General features: G+C 48.6%; 1 protein-coding gene across 5 annotated transcripts in view; it reads left to right on the top strand.

The window, feature by feature from the left end:
• Nucleotides 1–20272, top strand: part of NRP2 (neuropilin 2) — a 111040-nt gene that overhangs the window by 73917 nt on the left and 16851 nt on the right. For 2 of the 5 annotated variants that reach the window (XM_021702748.1, XM_044913704.1), the window contains exons 13-15: nucleotides 6528–6790; nucleotides 8338–8434; nucleotides 9590–9610. In XM_021702748.1, coding sequence (XP_021558423.1) covers nucleotides 6528–6790; nucleotides 8338–8434; nucleotides 9590–9610 — 381 coding nt within the window. Of the gene's footprint in view, nucleotides 1–6527; nucleotides 6791–8337; nucleotides 8435–9589; nucleotides 9626–18691; nucleotides 19106–20272 lie in introns of those variants that run through there. The other 3 variants (XM_044913705.1, XM_021702749.2, XM_021702747.1) reach the window with 3 other exon arrangements.

Here is a 20272-nt window from a genome sequence, read left to right on the forward strand (position 1 = left end):
GGTAGGTGGTTGCAAATAAATTACAGAAAAGAACTGATGAGTGGACTTGCTCATGATGGGTTTGGTATTTGACCGGGAGCTAGTAGTGACCCTGTGAATGAAAAAGCAACTCCCTCAGAACTCAAAAGGCCTCCCCTGTAGGTGGGACCAGGGCATCAAAGGATCCAGACTCTGCATTGGCATTAGCTTGAGTTGCCGTTGGAAAGAGGATGATGTGGCGGGACACAGTCACTGCTCATAGCCAGACGAGAGCTTCTCGGGCTCAGACTATGGGGGACAATTAAAGACCAGGAGCAACTTGGCTAAAAGAAAGCCAATATTCAAAGAATACCTTCAACTGGGAAAGGAAAGCATAGAGGCTCTTCTTTAAGGAAAATAGGAAGGAAAAAACCATCTCTGACTTTATAGAAAAGACAGCAGTGAAGAGAAGCTATTATTCCTTTTTTTAAATTTTTTTATTTAAATTCAATTTAATTAACATATAGTGTATTATTAGTTTCCGAGGTGGAAGTCAGTGATTCATCAGTTGTATATAACACCCAGTGCTCTTTACCTCAAGCGCCCTCCTTAATGCCTGTCACCCAGTGGCCCCATTCTCCCCCACCTCCCCTCAGTTTGTTCCCTGTACTTAAGAGTCTCTTATGGTTTGCCTCCCTCTCTGTTTTCCTCTTATTTTATTTTTCCTTCCTTCCTCTATGTTCATCTGTTTCGTTTCCTTTTTTTCTGAAAGTCATGATTGGCTGAGTTCCCCAGCAGTGTGCAGATTGATAATGAAAGGGCAGAACGATGACAAGACTGCCTCAATTGTAAAACCTTCACGGAAGCTGACATACAAAAATAAAAAAATTAAAAATAAATTAAAAAAAAAAAAGAGCCAGCTCTAGGAAGACCAGACCTGAGACCTCAAATGTCCACAAAATGGTCAATTGTAAACCTTGAGAACATCCTGCTGAGTTCATCCAAAGTCAATGTTTCCCTTAACCGGTTGTTAATTTGAGGACCTTAGCAGAGATAGACTGACCTTGGGAGGCCAGCTGAGGGGCTGACTCATGGTTTAAGCATGACCTATACAAAGAGATTACATCTCCTGCAGCACTAAATATTCTTTCAGATGGTTATTCTAGTAGGAGGGCAAGATGCGAGCCAGGAGATGTGTGTGTCGGACAGATGGTGCGTTTGGCTTTGCGGTAGCCAGGACGATCAGACTGTGATGTACTTCAGGGTTTGGTAAGGTGTGGACACAACCAATTCCATTGCTTTTGGGCCAGCCACAGTCACGTGCTCACACAGCACTCCTGCAGCTGAAGCCAGATGCAGCCATAAATCGCCAGGTGAAGTATCAGGAGATCCTTTCTAGAGACAGTGGCAGGTTAAAATGCCTGAATGACCCTGTCCTCTGCATGTCCTCCCTGCCCTTTTGAACTTCTGTGGTTGGTTCCCATGTGATTATTTTCCCTGTGTCATGGGCAACAACAGATGTTTTGAGTCAAGGACCTAGTCGCAAAATGCCTCCCAAATATGTCAGGTCCAGGAGGAGAGGGATTGTATCTCTGGGACATTATTTCTTCCTTCTCTTTCAGCAACTGAATGTATTTCCTTTCTATTGTCTTTTTGTTGGAAGCTCTCCATGGCCGGCATCACTGCCCTGGGCTACAAGAACAAGAAGATAGTCAGGCAGAGCTGGTTTTGAGCTGGTCAGTCGTCATGTCTGGGGACCTCTTAATAATCCAAAGGGCTTTTCCTTGAGGTCCAAGTCAATAGCTAAAGCCCTCCGCCCCCCGCGTCATGCCAGCCCACTGCGTGCTTACAACTTTCCTCTGTGTTTGGCAGTGGTAGGCCATAAATTAGAGCGTCCTACGCAAACAGACTTCACTCACAGCACATATATGGGTGCCATGACTTCAAAGAACTGAAGCACTTAGCTTAGAGGAGCATTAGTGTAGACCTACCCCCATGACTAAGGCCCCCCAAAGTGGACATTTGAAGAGGCAAGGGCTGAGTTTCCCGAGAAAGCGAAGACTCAGGGTCTGAATTCTTCACGAGTGAAAAGGTTTCCAAGTCGGAGGACAGAAATTGGCGGTGCTCCATCAGGGATAGAAGGAGGACATGTGTCTCAGTGACAGCAGGAAAACTTAAAACTGAATTTAAGAAGTTCCTGACAGTTAGGGTTGTGACCCAGAAAACACATTGCCGATGTGGCCTATGGAAACTCCTGCTCTGGAGAATTTAAAGCAGAGGGTAGACAGCTGTTCTGGGGATGTTTTCAGCGTGGTTCCTCTGGGCAGCCGGGCTGACCTGATCTAAGCTGTCTCTTGAGGTCCCACTCTCATTCCAGAATCATGTAGTATTTTATTTCATCTCCTATACAGTGACAGGAAAGACATGTGGTAAGCAGTGCATTATGCACAAGTAAGGGCCAGCTGATTGCTGGGGTTGGAGCACCTTCACTGCCCTCCGGCCAAATCATACTTCCTTGTGAGTCTAGGACTGGTCTTCCCAGGTTATTGGTGCTCTTTTGGCCCTTTTTCTTTCTAAAAAAAAGGCAAGACATAGGGGTCAGTATGTGTAGTGATAATAGTAGTAGTGATAAAGATCAGAGCTTTTATTGAGTGCTTACTATGTCCCTGTTACTATTGAGTGTTACTATGTCCCTGTTACTACTGAGTGTTACTATGTCCCTGTTACTACTGAGTGTTACTATGTCCCTGTTACTACTGAGTGTTACTATTTCCCTGTTAGCGTGCAAAGCATTTCCCATGGCCTGTTCCATTTCCTTCTCCTCACAGCCCTCTCCAGTAATGTTCTTATTAGACCCATTTTACAGGCGGGGAGACTGAGGCTTTAAATGATGGGTGAGTGTTAGATGAGGGCTCCAGCCCAGATGAGCGGCCACGCTCCGGCGATTCTGCTCCTTTGTGCGGTGCTTTCGGCTAGCAGCTGTCTCGGACACATGGCTTCAGTTCTCCGAGCCTCTGCTTCCTCTCTGGTAAAAATGGAGAAAATGGTACTTGCTTCACAGACCTAGATTTCACAGGGAAGATTATATAAGAAAAGGCAGACGGCGCTTCCTGCACGACTTCTGGCACACAGTAGATGCTCAGTGAACACCAGTTCCCTTGCCCCTGCCTGTCCTGTCCCCTCCCTGGGCCCTGCCTGGTCTTAGCCATCCCTTCATGACGTCCTGCTTCTAATCAGGCCCCCTCAGCGACAGGCAGGGACGTTTTGCGGCTCAGCGTCCCTCTGACTGATGTCTACTGCTAATTCCTTAAATTTACATATCATCTCTCTTCCCTCGAGCTCATAGCACTTAACAGACAAGTGGGGCACAAATGATTTAGCTAAGTGAAATCCAGAGGCCTGCTTGTCTTGAGATTCTGCAAACTAGTGGATTAGCTTAGATGTCAGCACTGAATTATGATCCTTCAGCTGCTCGTGCTTAGCACACCACCAGCATTAACTCCCCAGTCTTCCAGTGGTCCTTTAAATCATGCGGTGTGATTATCGTCTTACTGTGAGAGAGAGAGCAGAGGAGGGGGAAGGAGGGGAGGAGGGGGCTAGCTGGGGTCCGGGGCACAGTAGCCTGGGAGACCTTTGGCCTGATGGTGCCTGAAGTTTTAGTACCAGGATGGGTAAACAGAACAGACCCAGATAAAATCCACCTCCACACACATTTCACTTACTAAATTCTAACCATTATGCTATGAATCCCCTGCCGCTTAAGAATGTAAATTCACACAAGTGACAGTATTTCTGCCAAGCAATTTTCAAGCAGCAAGTGGGTCTTATTTGTGAAACTGTGAAGGAAGAAGGCTGAATAATAAATCTCTGAAATCTGGTTTCCTTTCTATCTGAGGTGGAAGCAGTCAGGGCTTGGAAATTATTGGAGCACGGGAGCATCGGAGGGGTGGGGGCGGGGAGGGTCTCACTGGTGGCTCCACGGTGTGTCCCCAGGTCACCCTGTTATCATCAGCTCTCCTCTCCTTTGAAAGGGGCGTTGGCTCAGGAGAGTGGGAGGGAATTGTGAAGAGATTATCTGAATCCGTGGGATTAGCAAAGGCTAGCTGATTCTTCCTCTGTTATTGTGTCTCGTGAGAATATAGAGCCTCCTATCGTTCCTTTATCTGTGTGTTTGTCATTCATTCATCTGTTGGAACAAAGTTTTCTTGAGTAGCAGCATCTATATATCACCGTTGAGGGGCAGGGAGAAGCAGCAGAGTATTAACCCTTATATGTGTAAGCCTGGGACTCTGTCATCTCACTGTAGCAAGGGGAAAGACACACGCGAACCAGTTAAATTACAGCGCGAGGCAGTGGGTGGTTACCTGCTGAAATGCATGAGAAATGGCCTCGAGTCTTTCTAAAAACAAGATCAGTGGTACAGTCAGTAAAATGTTCGAGTTGTGGAGACAAAAGAGGCATTAGCTGGAATGTGCCAGAATGGGTAGGAGAAGAACTAGCGAAAGAGGTGGGAGAGGTAGAGTGGTAGGGGAGGGAGGGGTGGCAGGAAGGAGAAGCGGGAGCAGGGGCGGGGGTGTGGCGGGGTGGGGGGGAAGCCCAGTTTACCTTGAATAGAGTGTGACGATTGCCCGGATGTGGGGCAGGTACCTGGGGCACAGCTGAAGCGAAGAACCCACTGCAGAGGTGGAAAACCTGACGTCAGGTCCAGCTGTACTCCTTACCACCCTCTCTACTTTGGACAAGTCCTTTGAACCTTTCTGACCTCCATGTCTTCGTCCTGTACAAGTAAGATTCAGAAGATAGAGCTCTCACAAGCATTTAGGAAGGATTAGACGAAACAATGCATGTGAATGTGCTTTGGAAACCTGCAAAGCATTCTGCAAATATGACTTATAATTATTATCATTAATAGTGGTAGTAACGGGATCTGATAGGAGAAGCGTAGGTTTGGAAGACCTTGGAGTGTCTGGTTGCAGCACCCGTGTCTCCTCCCTTGGCAGATCACCACCTTTGAAATGTGTGCTGTGGACAGCTGCCCGGTTATCTGTGCTGCCTCTGGCCTGAAGGGGTCTCCTGTTGTGGGGGTATTAGACATGTGGTTCTGGATGGTTAAGGAGACAAACTGGAATCCCAACTATGCATCCTGAACTGGTCTGATTTGACTTCAGGGGAGGGTAGCTTCTGGAGCAGTAATCCTAGAGAATCTAACTGGAGGGGCTTGGGGGGGGTGCGGCCAGGAAGGAGGGAGAGAGATGGCTGTGGGAAAGAAGGAAGGTGCTGTTTTGGGGCCAGTGACACGCTCATTGCTAGAACAACGATGTCAGCAGGGGTAGCAATGGTAACCTGTTGATTCAGGGCTCTGAGTTCTTCCCTGTTCTCCCCTGACAAGCCCAAGATGTTCACGGTCCCTGGTGAATAAGAAAGCTGGGTGCGTGTGTCTCAGATTAACATGATCCGCAAGGGTCTGATGTGCTGGCTGTGTGGTGTGAACATCCCCCGCCACCTTGCGGAAGTGTTCGGCATAGGATGTTTCGGGGCCAAAAGGAGGCGGTGAGATTGTCTTCTCAAATGCCACCCTGTTTTCTGTACAAGTGGCCAGAATGCTCCTGTGTATGTTGGGTTTGCAGGCGCAGGCGCCCATACCCGCGTCTGCAGGGCATGGGGTCTGCAAATGGCAACAAGACCTCCATCTTCTGCACGGTGTCTGATGTATTTGCAAACTAATCAGCCAAAAGGCCCATCCTCCAAACATTTGGATGGGTGAAACCTTAATTTCCCATCCAGTGTATATTCTCTATTAAACACGTAGCCTTCATTAGTGATGATGACTGTGCCTGTTCTCGGTGGAGCTGTTTGCCTGGCTTTCTGAAAAAGGCCAATTCTAGCCTCCCCGGGCTGGACAGGGAAGGGAGTAGGGTGTCCGGCCCCCCTGGCTCACCCCCACCCCTCCACAGCCACCATCCCTTCTTCCGCTTGAGGTCGATGCTGGCTTCTGACAGTAGCTAGAGTCCAGGTACCACCTAGGAGCATGGGTGGAGACAGACGGTTTTAAATGTCTTCCATTTGGCCAGTGCCCAGCCAAGATGACAAAGGCTTGAAGCATAAGCCACTGGCTAGAATCATCTTCCAGTCTAGCAGCCACCTCGCCCCCTTAGAATTTAGCTCATTAGGATGCATTGGCCCTTTGGGTAAGCCAATGGTGAATAAGACATGGGTCTGGCATCTTCGGTTCTGGGGGGGAAGACAGGCACAGACACCACCAGCCAAGACGTAAGGCCAACTGCACCAAGTACCGTCTGTACACAAAGACACCGAGAAAGTGATACGGAGAAATAGGCAGGAAAGACCAACCTGACCTCAAGACTCCCGAAAAGGCTTCAAAAGGGAGCAGCTTTGGAGCCCAGCTCTTAAGCTTGAGAAGAAAACACAGGGCCTGGAGAACAAGGACATGAATAAACAAGACCCCCAAACTCTGGTTCCAGCTTTCTCGGGGTGGGGAGGGGGGGCCACAGCCGCAAACTGGTCTCTTTCCCCAGTGTAATGGGAACCTCTGGGTTTCTTTCCCACAGATGACAGGAATTTCTTGCGGCTGCAGAGTGATGGGCGGAGAGAGGGCCAGTATGCCCGGCTCATCAGCCCTCCCGTGCACCTGCCCCGAAGCCCTGTGTGCATGGAGTTCCAGTACCAAGCCACAGGCGGCCGCGGGGTGGCGCTGCAGGTGGTGCGAGAGGCCAGCCAGGAGAGCAAGCTCCTCTGGGTCATCCGCGAGGACCAGGGCAATGAGTGGAAACACGGGCGGATCATCTTGCCCAGCTATGACATGGAGTATCAGGTAGGGTGGTGACGGGAGGTGGGTGCAGAGATCCCGGGGATCTTTGTGATCCATATTTCAATATTGCAAAGGGCCGTGCCCATTCATCATTAGGGAACGTGGTTAAGCGCCGCTGTTTTCATTGTGTTCCTCACATTGCCATGGCAACTAAATGACACTCTTATTTGTTATTCAAAATGTGCCTATCTCTACACCCAGACTTGGTTCTTTGTTCCTCCTATTGCCTTTATATTGCTGAAATCTTCCCAACAAATGTTTCTTCTCTCCATTTTAGTTTAGATTGCTATCAGGTAGGCTGACAAAGGGACACAGAAGCCAGGGAAATAAACCCAAACCAGCCTCCACACACGGGGGAAGAAGGCTACCGAGCCCCCTTGCACTCCAAGAAGAGGGGAGAATCCTGCCAGACCTGTCCCGGGGCACGTGGGCGAGGGAAGGGGAGGGTGGCTGTTTGCACTCAGTGGCCAGCAAACCAGAAAGACTCCTAAATGAATGGTTCCTCTCCCCACCTCTCCAGGAGTTGAGGTTTATTATCTCTGCCCCACAGAGCGAAAGACTGAGGCACAGATGGGTATGCACAGCTGTGGCTGAGGCTTGGGTAGGAGTAGACACACTGTGGAAGAGGTGACTGAGAACCAGCCAAGGCATTAACCTGCTCCTCCCCAGACGAGAAGCAGCAACAGACGGCTGGTGAGGCAGCCAACTGCTCGCTCAGTTTGCCAGAGGACATGTGCTCGTTTGCAGAGAGAACCTAGGGAGGGTGAGCGCGAGGAATGATTGAAGACCACAGAGCAGAGGGGCTTCTGCATGCAGCCGGCCGTTGCTCCGGAGCTTGTAAGGTGTCCTGAGTTCTGCCCCACCCTGGCCTGCGTTCCCATTGATAAACCTTAATGCACTGTATTGTAAGGACCTGTTTGCATTTTCGTCTCACCCGTCAGATGGTGAGGATCTCTGGGCAGAGATTGGACTTACGAGATTTTGTAACCGTCCTTGTGCCTGGCACATAGTAGGTGTTCCGTCAACTACTGTGAAGGAAAAAATCCTTTCCCTCCTAGTTGTAATAATGGAGCCATAAGACAATGCTATGCCAGAGGCAATCCAAACCCAGCGTACTGTATTTCTCAGCTTACCCCACCTGTCATGTCCTCTGAGTTACCAAATACCTGGATTGGGCGTTTGAAAGATTTACGAGAAAGGAACTTCAAAAATGGCTAGGGACATTTCAACCCTCCTTTAAACATGTCCTGATTCCGGTCCTTTTAATCAGTATGTTCCAGTTACTGGACAACACTGTCCATCACCTTGTTATATGTATTTTTAATCCCTTCAGATATGCATTTGATTTGAACCAACTCTTTTTAAATTAAGATTTCAAGTACCATAGCCCTGTGGTCAACAGATGTGTACCAGGTACAGTCACACACACACACACACACACACACACACACACACACACTTTAAGCTGCAGTTAACAGAAAATTGGAAATCTTTGCACTGTTTGAACCAGGGAGCTCGGTTAACATGGCCCTTGTTCTTCTGGCTTCTAGATTGTGTTTGAGGGAGTCATAGGAAAAGGACATTCAGGAGAAATTGCCATTGACGACATTCGGATAAGCACTGATGTCCCCCTGGAGAACTGTATGGGTACGTGAACACCTGTCTCTTTGTGGCTCTTCCAAACAAGACACCGGGGGCTGGGATATACAAGAGGAGGCAGCACGCCATTTTCAAACCCAGTTGTACCCAGTGGGTAGAACAGCAATGGTCTATGCAGGAGGTGAGGAATGAATGTAGTTTAGCTTAGGCTGCATTCAGGATGGGAGGGGTGTGAAATGAGGTGAAGTCTTCTATCTCCTGTTCCCATTCAGAAATAGACATGCACTAAGTATATGGAAACTCAGGGTGGCAAGACCCCATCATCAGACTCCAGCTTTTAGCAAAGAAAATGCTAGAAGATGAGCACAGCTGCCAGTCAGAATTACATGCTGCAAAGCTTTGATGTTTTTAATGGAAGCCTTCACTGGTGAGCAAAAATAGTACTTATGTTATATCAGACTGATAACACAACTACCCAGGTTGTTCCTTTACATGAATGAACTGCAGGGCAAACTATGGCAGGTGAGGTAAGATTTTAGAGTTTGCTCCGAAGCTAACAGCTTCAATGCCCAAGATCCCAGAGCTGTAAGATTCAGCATTGCATGCCAGGTGACCAGCACAGGAAGGACAGCATGGGTGTCCCTTTGGACAGAAGTGCTGAGCAGCCAGCCCACAGAAGATGCACACATTTTACCCAGGTCACCCCCAAGGGCATCCTGACCGTCTCCCATGGGAGACATGGACATTTCCAAAAGCAAGAGGGAATCCTGAGAAGGAACGGGACCTGCTTTTACTAGGCAGAGGGACTGTAATCACTCACCGAGAGCTTTTCTTGGCACATGGGTCCTGGATGTGTGTGTGCCTGATGATGTCAGAAGCACCTGGGACCACCCCAGTCCCTTTAGGCCCCAGGCATCTAAACGTACTCCAGGCTCTGAGAAAGTAATCAGTGGTAAATGACTGATTACAATGCTTTAGAGACCCATTGCTCTATAAAGAACTTTTTGTTCCAAAGCAACTTTGGGACTCTCTCACCCCCCTCCCATCCTGTGATGATGATGTGTTAGACAGTCTAGAGCATGAGGTGGACATGGGGACATTTTCCATGGGGTATTACAAAAAGTCATCTTCATCATACCTTACACCTGCCCCATTATTTCTTCCCCTTATCTAACTCAATATTTTTTCTTCTCTTTTCCCCAGAACCCATCTCGGCTTTTGCAGGTGAGAATTTTAAAGGTAAAAAAAAAATTTTTTTTTTGCATGTCTTTTTCTTCCACCCATGTGATGTGAATTTGGTGTGGGGAAGGAACCTCCAAACTTGACAGATCTCTCGAGAGAAAACAGACACCACACCTTCCCGCCACTAGATGGCACCAACAACACCTGTAGATTCCCAGAAAGAGAATTGAGATCTTCACTGTCTCTTGTTTAATTAAAGTTTAGAAACCTATAATAGAGACAAATAGGTTACAGATAAACCTTTCAGGCTTGCATTGTCCAACGGGGAACAATGAGGCTAAAAATGCATGAGTGGTGAGAAAGGAGAGGCTGTGGGGGAGACTGAACAACAAAAATCAGTAGTAAATTAAAAGTGAAACGAGGTGGCAATGATTTATTTTCGCCTGAAGATGGTTTCTTTCCAGCTGCAGGGCACCAAGACAGGGGTCGCAATGAGCCCCCAGTGAGATGCAGTGGCAGGCGGTTTTGCGAGCGTAGAAAGTTAGGGAAAAGACACAAGGAGTGATGGTCCTGAGGAGAAAGAGTTGCAGAATTCTGGAGCTGGTGTCCGGTGAAGGGGACGAGGAGGCATGTTTGTCTCCTGGACTTAGAGCATTTAAATACAGGACTGAAAACCAGAACAGGACATTTGCTCCCTAACAGAGCAGAGCAGAGAGAGACGAATCTGGGATGCTGCCTCGTGGTCGGAGCGAGGGTGGTGGTGACGGTCTGTGCTGCGGGGGGCGGCGGGGTTCGCCTCCTGCCCTCCTTGAGCTCCAGTGACTTGACACGGATGAAGTTTCTACCCAGTTGTCCAATGCTGAGTGTCTAGAAGCCCCTCGAAGGGCTTCCGTTCTGTTGGCCTGGGTGGCAGAGCACACACCGACACTCCCCCTCCCCTGACCCCTGAGGGTTTTCATACGAACAGCGAACAGCAGCGAGGCTTGTTGTGCCCTCTTTGTACCAGCTGGCCTTCACCCCAGGGGTGACAGCATTCCAGAGATAAGGGAAGTCATTTTTATATCCGAAGTCTAGACTCGTTATCTTCGCTCTCATTAATCTGTCCAGCTCCTGGCTAGAAAGAGATGAATTCCCGGTTTGCCACCTAGATGCGCTTTTGACTCCAAATCATCTGGCCCAATTTTCCACTCATCATCCTCTAAGACGGGGGCGGGGGGGCGGCGGGAGGAAGAAAGTGGCAGGAAAGAGAATGACAGACCGACACAGAATACAATTTCTTTCTTTCTCCCCCGTCTGTGCCTCCCGAACGCCATCCCCGCTCCCCACGGCACATGTGAAAGTATGGAGTGTGTACCTGGGCCTGTGTTGATGCTCTTCGGTGTGTGAGATTTATGTTAATGCGGGTCCAAGTGTGGGGAGGGAAGCTGAGATCCGAACTGACTCACTTGGATCACAGTTGAATTCAAGTTCTTGGAATTCCAGGACCCAAGGTAATGTTTCTGTGGGGCAAGTCAAACCTGCTCGTTAAGACTCCAAGCTCCCAGGAAGGCTGCCTAAAGACTGACAACGGGCACGCAGTGTTGTGTGTGAGCCCGCATGTCTGAGTCCATGACTGACAGGTACAGGGGCTAAGTGCTTTGCTTCTTAAGAGATTCAACGATGCAGGGTGCATGTGCTGTTCTTGAGGCTCTGTTTACCGTGAGGCTTCACAGTCCGGTCATGTTCCCTTGTACAAAATATATAAATAAAATATCATCAGAGCTGCAGTGCTCACTTAGCCAAAATAAACACAGGGCTTAGTGACTTGAAGGTAAGCATCTCCGGCACGCTCCTGATGGGCTGATTCGGGGGTTAAGCAAAAGCAGCGCATGGGAGGCATGGATTGGCCCCTGACTGTTGTCTCTGGAGAGAGCAAGCGTTTTGGAAGAAGGAAACCAAGTCTTGAGGGGCAGAGACTTGGCCAAGGAACGTAGAGTCAAGGGCAGGATTGGAATTGAAAGTGGACAACTTCTATCACGTTGGCAAGTTGTACGCGGAACTCGGAGGCCGTAGCAAGGTGAACTCAGGGCCGGTCTTCTTTTGGGCCGAGGCCCCTTTGACCTCAGCATGCAAATCTGGGTTTTGACTCAAGGAGAGCCTTCTACTGGGGAGAGGAAAGGGGATGGCCATTTGCTCTGTCTAACCTAGTGAGTGACCGGCATAGCGTACCTCTCCAGGTCAGTGGCAGCCCCAGTGGGGGCGTGGGTGTCCTGGGATTAAATCAGCCTTTTCACTCAGAAAGGCAAACAAAGAGAAATCAGGTTTGGGCAGGCAGGATGTGGAAAGTTGATGGTGTAACGCTAATAACAATAGGCGGTTACATTGTTAGTATGGCTTTTTTTTTGGAATCCCGGTTGTTTTTCTTTTCCATTATAAATTAAGCATGAGACAGAAACAATCTCATTCTTTAGGAGAGACCGATGTGTACTAGGTAAATCTTTAAGGAAATGCAATAAAAGTGGCCTCTGGGCTGGGTCTTATGAGGTATTCTTGATCTTTTATATTTGAAAGTGTCTTTCATTCTCTGCCTCTTACTCATTTCTTGCCATGAAACATTTTCTTTTTATTCCAGTCACCTGTGTGTTCTGCTTAGTGTGTATACTTTGATTGAAAACCAGGGTGTGAGTCCGTAATGAGGAGAAACAAGCCATAGAGAAAAAGAGAATGTGTAGAGAAGGAACAAGGAGGAGAGAGAATGAATAAACTGCGTTGTCATGTGATTTGTAAGAAGACTTTTGTTGTTGTTGTTATGAGTCACATTTTAAACAATGTAGCCTGGGTGTGCATTTTTTTCTTCCTTTCTTTTTTTTTTTTTTAAGCAGCGGCTATAACCATAGTGCCGTCATGTATCTTTTTCTAGAATTTGAGTTTTAACAAATGAAAAATTGTATAAAGGAAAAGAAAAAAAAGAAAGAACCAAAAAGTGGTATAATTAAGATGATGGATTATTTCCTCTTAACCAATACTTTCTTTTTTCAGTAAAAGACAAAAGAATAATAAAGAAGCCAGTAAAAATATGGAAAGCCCATGATCAGAGCTCTGTAGTTGTTGACCAGGTGGTTATTTTTAGCAGCTCACAGTAGAAGCAAGAGGTTTTGTTCACGTTAGAGGCTGGGGACTTTGAACAACGCAGGAGCAGAGAGACTGGGTCTGGTACCTTCCCCGTTAGAGACCCATGGAAATCCCAGGCACGGGTGCACTCAGGAGGGGTGGTTGTTACAGTAGAGGATTCAGAACCGCTGTGTCTACCACTGATGGATGCTAAAAGGAACATCAGTATCTCTTACTAATGGCTGTGAGCCTGGGTTTTATGTGTCAGACCAGTTCTGAGAGCTGTAGGGCCCATCTCTGGGTTTCACTCTCCACAGTCCTGCTCCATTTTCCTCCAGGTAAAACCAGGAGAAAGTGAACATCTCAGTCATGAGAGAGACCCGTCCTGGGGTAGCGACAGAGCTGGCTGGGGTTTGCCTCGGGGTTTAAGTTCTGTTTCTTTGGTGCCAACTGGTCCATCTCTGCCCATCTCTCCTCTTTTCCCCCCATCCTCATTCCCCCACGGGCCACCCCCCAGAGGCGTCGCCTACCAACGTAGTGTCCCTCACCCCAGGGCGCAGGACCTGGGGTTGGCCTCAGATTCCCTCTCTCCTTGGCTTCCCCGCTCTTCTCTCCTAGAAGCACTTCCAAGAGGGGGTGCGGTACGAAAGGCAGAGAAGTATTCCTGAAGCCTGCCAGGGTTCCCGATAGGCAGCTGTGGTGTGCAATTCTTTCTCCTCATCCCCAACCCCCCCGCCCCTGACGTCTCCAGCTGCCAGATTAAGGCTAGGTGTTGCTGAGCAAGGGAGCATGGAGATGAGATGTGTGTAAACCTCGTCACTGCTTGGCTGCCATTGCTTGCCTAAGGGGACACCGAGGCATTCTTTGTGAGGTTTGCTCGCGCAGACTGCCTCTCCTGTCACAAAGGGGGCTGACGCGCCCCTCCCCGCAAGCGTGCCTTCATCTAAACAGCTGCCAGCATCACTTTCTCTAAGGGGAGAAGAACAGGTTTTTTTTACCGACTTTCCCTCTCTCCAAGAAGTGAGTGCCACCGAAGAGAAGGGTCCGAAACTGGCAGCCACCAATCTGAATTTAGGGCATTTTGGAGAGATAGGGGAGCTCAGTGCAGCGTCTGCTAGCCTCGTGGAAGCCTCCCGAGGACCGCCCCCCCCCCAAACACTGCTCGTAGGCAAATCGAAGAGCCATTTCTCAGGGAGATTTTGTATTTTAACATTCTTCTTCCAAACAGATCAGTAGGCGTGACCACATTCTTCTACTATCTTCTGTAAACTCTTCTAGAGGAGGCAACCCATTTTTTTGTTGTTGTGTGTTTAATCTCACAAACTAAACAAGCCTTTTATCTGAAATACTCCTTCCCTAGCACCTCATTTTCAACCTGTGCAGAAAGGACTCTGCAGACAGGCCAGGCCTAAACAGTTCTTATTTGCCCTGAGCCTTTTTTCTTTCTTCTGAGAGAGATGCCTCACTGTTGGTGTCCTTCAAAACATTTCTTTTGGAGACCTGGGGGACTCCTCCAGGTCCTGAGGACATTTGATGAGCTTAGCTGTGGGAGATGCTTTCTCTTTACCATGACTCAGCGGGAACTTGACTGAGACAGTCCTCAGACAGGTTTGGGCAGAAGTCTGGGGCAGAAGTCTGGGGCAGAGAGGGAGAGGACTACTTCTGTCCCTTCCCAGCTTGGTTAGGACGGGACTCTGCATAATTCTTCTGTAGAAGGAGAGACAGTCAATGTGTTGGGTTTTAGGAGACTCTGTGTCACAGGTCCTCAACTCTGCCCTTGTAGCACCGGAGTGGGCATAAGCACGAGGTAATAAGGGCGGCTTTGTTCTAGAATGGACAGAAATAGGCAGTGGGCCAGAGAGAGAGGTTATCTGAGCCCTGGGTTCCCGCACTGGTCGCAGATTCGGTGCATGTGCTTCTGGTCCTGACCCTGCTACTTATCAGCGCTGTGAACTTCCTCCGAGGACTCTGCTCCCTCTGAGCATTTTACTTTGTGCTCCTCTGCCCTCTTACTCAATTTTCCTCCAGATCAAACCAGGAGAAAATCGCTTGTCCTCTCAGATCCTCAGGTTTCCCATCTGAGGGTCACGAGGAATAAACAAGGTGATTCATGGGAGGCCCGAAGCCCCACACCCAGCACTCAGGAAATGACCGCTCACTCTAGCTGCTGTTCTGGCCACGTTTCCCAGTGGTTATTAATTAGTAACCCTAGTTGCACAATAGGGATGGAAGGAGCAGTACCCACTGTGTCCTTGTTCCCCCTTGGTCTCCTCCTATGCATGGCTTCTTACAGTGTATTGTTTGTCACAATTCAAATTCTTTGCCTTTGCATTGCCCCCTTTCCTCCAGGGAGCTTAGAACTGTTACAGATGGAAGCCTGCTCAACCTTGCAAATACACTTGGCGTTATTGACTGTTTAAATATCTGTTTCTCATTATCTCACACAATGAGAAGACTTTGTGGAGAATTAGAGGATGGTAATTAATGAAAAATAGTTCAAGAGTTGAAAGCATGTTCCAACTGGGGGGCGGGGGGGGGGAGAAAAGGGGATGTGAGTAAGTGGTAAGAGTTAGTGCAATCCAAAGGAACGTTCAGGTTGGCCCGTGGCCAGCTCTGGACAAGGCTAGAGTCTTCCCCACACTCTTTCTCCCGTGTTGGGGGACCAGCCCAGGCTCCTTTGTTGCAAAGCAAGGGCCCAGTCACCCCATGTGACTGAGGGGACAAGTGGGGCCAAAATAGAGCCAACCTAGGGGCCTGGTACAGGTGACATTTGTCTGAAGGGGGCCCCTTTCTTGCAACTTCACCTAGAGGCACAATATGAGCCAGCCAAATCACTAGCACTTTCCGAGGATAACTGCTACGTGAAGTACCAGTGGGTCATTAATGTTTTCCAGGGAATCTGGATGTTGTTTCAAATACATTCCCCCATCCATCCATCCATCCGTCCGTCCGTCCATCTGACATTCATTGGATTGCTGCTTTGGCAGGACATTTAGCCCCTACCGGTCTGTCACCTTTCCTCTCTCTGGCAAAGCAGAGCCTTAGTATGCAGCCCTCGAAGGCTGCCGCAAAGCCAGATTCCAAACCAGCGACCCGCCTGCCTGTGGGAGTTGAGTCTCTTTAGCTGGAGAATGTTCTGAGAAACTCTGGCCCCAACTACGGGTCACCCAAAATTGCCTGCGAGGGATGAGGGGAGAATTGTGAAATGGATCCTCTCTTTTCTAACTCCCTTAACATTATAAACACAAACTCATGTAGCATGTTTTCTCATTTCTCAAAACAATTGTCCAAGGAAAACATTTAAGGAGCTAATATACTGTCCATCGCTGTCTACAAAATGGCTTTTGTCATGAAAATTTTCTTCGTGTTGATAATGTGGGGGGAGAGGAGCATTGGCAGGAAAGGGGAAGCGGGTCTTCTACCAAATGTGGGGTGTGTCTTCCAAAGCAGGGCAGAACTCTGAGGCCAGAGGTCTAGCTCTGACTCTGAACATGTAATCCACGCATTACGATTTCCCCTCCCTCTGGTGGGCCCCCAGATCCTCCCCACCATGCCCCAACATTGTCGCTATCACAAGAAACACTTTAGGAGTAGCATTAAGGCCCAGCCCTGGCACTCTGAGCCTTGGGGGGAGGCGGTGTATTTAATGCTGAAAACCAGCATCTTGACTGAAGGAAAGCAAGCCTTTGAACCTGAGACAATGTGATTTGGAGGGAAGGTGAGCAGTTACGACTTTTCCACTCGACGAAAATGTGTGCTTCTACCTCTGTGGTCTGGTCAGGTGCTTTGTTCAGGTGGGGAGTTAATCCCTGGGGGCGAATCCCCTTCCCTTCTCTCTCACTGTGGCACCAAATTGAAATCAGAAATCAGAGGCAAACCCAAGGACGCCCTTTAGGGAGAGGGGGTTGGCACCGGGGAACGTCAGCCCGTCCCCACACACTTTGCTGTTTCTCGTGCCTTCTTCTGAGCCCACGTGCAAATCCAACAGCAGGACAGTTGCCAGGCAGCAGATACTCTTGGTGACCTGAATAATGAGTTGACACCAGTTCACTGTGGCTCGCAAGCTGGCCATTTCAAGGAGCCGTTTTCAGCGCCTTGCTTTCTCTGTTTTGTGCATAATTTTCAACATGGTCACAAAGATTGACAGAAAGAGAGAGAGGGAGGGGGAGGGAGGGAGATAAAGAGCTTCCTCAGCTACAGTAATGAAATTATTAAATGACAGAAATGATGTGGGAATAAAGAAAAACAGAGTAGGTGGTCGTGAAGAAGACAAGGTAGAAAGGGGAGAGTGGGGCTGTTGATGTGGCCGCCGCTACGTCTGCGGTGTGACACATCCCTGTCAAAGCTCTTCCAATACCGCGGCACTCCTGAGGGCCCAAGAGGCACCGACAGATCCTGCACCTTAGCGGAAGAGGATCCCTCACACTGGGGGAGCCAGGGAGTAAAGCCTGGGAGGGTGGGGAGGCTCCAAAAGATATTCCCAGAAAAAGATTCTCATGTTTCTCCCACTTCTGAGAAAACATCAGAAGGTCTGACCCACCCCTCAGCCAATCCCCAAATCAAAGAGAGGCATTCTGGTGTTCAGGCTGAGGACTTGGCCAACACTGACCCCCACATACGAGTCTTCACCTCAGAAGGTCTTTTAGTCATGAGCGCCTTCTTTGTGCATACCCTGAGGTAGAAATCAACGGGAGAGCGAGTTCTTCTGCTTGAGGGGCTCCAGGTCTTGTGGGGGAGGCATGGAAATATAAATCCGCCCTGGCTGCCTCTTGAGCAGAGAGATCCACCCACAGCGTAGGACCAAGGATGGATGAAGAAGGCATCGGCCCCTCCCAGCCGTGGCTCTCCCTGGAGGGATCCCAGGGATAGAGAGGGTGCATCTTTCTGGCCACCACCAGTTGATGTAAGCAACTAGGGATGTAAGCTTTCGTAGGTTAAGCATGCATCATTTTTCAGAAGTAAAGATCATGTCTGGTTTTGGCAAGCTCCAAAGCTCCTAGTCCCGTTCTGGGCCAGATTCTTATCTGATGTAAATCTTTGGGAGAATCAAGTTGTAGCACTGTTTTGCATCAAGTGGGACTCTAGCCAGTCTTTCCCCAGAGTTACCCTGGGCTTACATCTGCTATATCATCTCCATGGCAACCAGAGGCTGGCCAGTGAACGTGGTTGCCTTCAAAATCCTCTGCTAGCTTCTCTTCCCTCCTCTGTCTTTTCCGTGATTAAGAATGATCTCCCTGCCTTGGCTCTCACTCACTCACTCTCTCTCTCTCTCTCTCTCTCATACCCACTGTCATTTGTGCCCACATTTTTTTTGTTGCAGCGTCTTCCCAATCAGGTTTTAAGATCCTCTCTCCAATTTAAAAAAACAAAAAACAAAAACGAAGATGTGTTAGGCATGGCTTGACAGTGATAACTGACCTGTTTAGACAAGACCAGGCTGATTTCGATGGGCATGGAAGCTTTGGCAAACCAAAGTGGAATTCACCTTTAAGTCTAGCCAGCCTAATTAATACACTGTCTAAGAATGCTGGCCAACCAGACCAAAAATTTCCACCCATTCAGAGAATCAGCCTTACGGAATCCCGGAACTCATTTCAGCATCATTTACTTGTGTGCATTCATGTGTGTATGTATGTGTGTGACTTAATAACGCTTCTATCTATGATAGAGTAACTGTGGTTTAACAGAAAGAAGAAAAGAGCCTTGTAATCACACAGCTCTTGGTTGACTCCCATGCTTACCTACTTACTTGCTGTATAACCACTGTTCATTTAACCTCGCTGAGCCTCTGTTTAGAACTTCATCTGTGAAATGGGCCCGACAGTACCTATCTCATACGGTTGTGAGTAGGAAATAATATCAATCATTTAAAAGTGCTTGGCACGAGTGAAATACTCAGTACCATCTTGTTCCCCTGTCCCCTTCCCTATCCACTCCAAAGCATGTATGTGTTTCTTTTTTTTTGTTTAATTAGTTTTTTGATCAGTCTGCATGCTCTCAGCCTAGCAACACTCTTCTGTGTCTCTCCACCAGGGGGCACCCTCCTACCAGGGACCGAGCCCACAGTGGACACGGTGCCCGCGCAGCCCATCCCAGCCTACTGGTATTACGTAATGGCCGCCGGGGGCGCCGTGCTGGTGCTGGTCTCCGTCGCCCTGGCCCTGGTGCTCCACTACCATCAGTTCCGCTATGCGGCCAAGAAGACCGATCACTCCATCACCTACAAAACCTCCCACTACACCAACGGGGCCCCTCTGGCGGTGGAGCCCACCCTAACCATTAAACTAGAGCAAGACCGCGGCTCGCACTGCTGAGGGCCGAAGCAAAGGACAGCACCCAAACAAACGAGAAAGACTGCAAACACGTTGCCTCGATTTTGCACTTTTTTCTCCTCGCCTAGTCTCTGTGTGAACTCTCAGACATCTCTCTCTCTCTCTCTCTCTCTCTCTTTCTCGGCCCAAACCCTGTGTGCTTTTATTCATCCTGACCATTGTCCTTGGGTCCTTTTTTCCCCCCTTTTGTTGATTCCAAACCAACCACCCCCAACTCTAATGCTGCATCTTGGAATATGAGAAGAGATACACCCCTCAGCACTTCGCAACTGAAGGCTCAGCTGGTTTTCTTTCAGAGACTGGTTCCCTGTTTCTTCCCCTTGCCTTATCCCCTACCTCCTCTCGGTGGGCAGTCTGCCAGGAGACTCGAGAGGAAACCTGGCTCTGTGTGTTTGTACATAGTATACATTTGTGTGTGAATAGCTCTGTGTGGGGGGGGGGGGGCGTGTGGGTGTGAGAGAGAGACTGACTCATTGTGGGGAGTAGTGTGTGTGGGTGTGTTCAGAGAGGACCCCCTTTAATTCTTGTGTTACTTCTCCGGGGGAACATGTTACAAGAAAATAATATACTGTACTAGTTTTGTTTACTTGGGGAAGAGATTGAAGCTTTCTGTTGCCTTATCTAGCCCTGGCTGGGTTTCTGTTGGCTACCATTATCATCTCCAGGTACCTAAAAATCTAGAGGCCACATGAGATGAAATGTGGCCCCTCCCCTCCCTGTCCCATTCCCAACCCATCTGACCCAAGAGGAAAGTCCCCCCAACGCACTCAGACATGACCCGTTGTCATGTCTCCTGGAGTCTTTGAAGTAGCAAGATAGCAAGCCTTCGGGTGTGTGCAGAACCATCTCGACTTCCAGCCCTAAAGCAAATCTGTCTCATGTTGCCTTATAAAAGAGAAGCTCATAATGAATGTTTAGCTTTTATCAGTTAAGTCCAATCTTGGAATAAGTCATAAAGAATAACAAATCTGAGACTGGCATAGGAAAAGCAGTAGCCTGTTTTAAGTTGGGAGCAGGAGGTGGAGGAGAGAAGGGAGGAGAAGGAAGGACTGAAGTGTGGTCTTTTAAAAGTCTCCTCACTCGGGGGGGTTGGGGGACTTATTGTGCCCGATTTGGGATGGCATTGAGGAAGAAGGTTAAAAATCATATTCTTTGGTATTCTATTGGTCACTGTAATAGCATTTGTAAAATATGGGGGAAAGGGATCATTTGCTTTCCTTTCGTGGTGTTAATGTGTGCCTGAATCTATAGCCACTAAAACATAAGACTGTCCACCTGACTT

This window comes from Neomonachus schauinslandi, chromosome 3 (genome assembly GCF_002201575.2).
Source record: "Neomonachus schauinslandi chromosome 3, ASM220157v2, whole genome shotgun sequence".
Classification (NCBI taxonomy): Eukaryota; Metazoa; Chordata; class Mammalia; order Carnivora; family Phocidae; genus Neomonachus; species Neomonachus schauinslandi.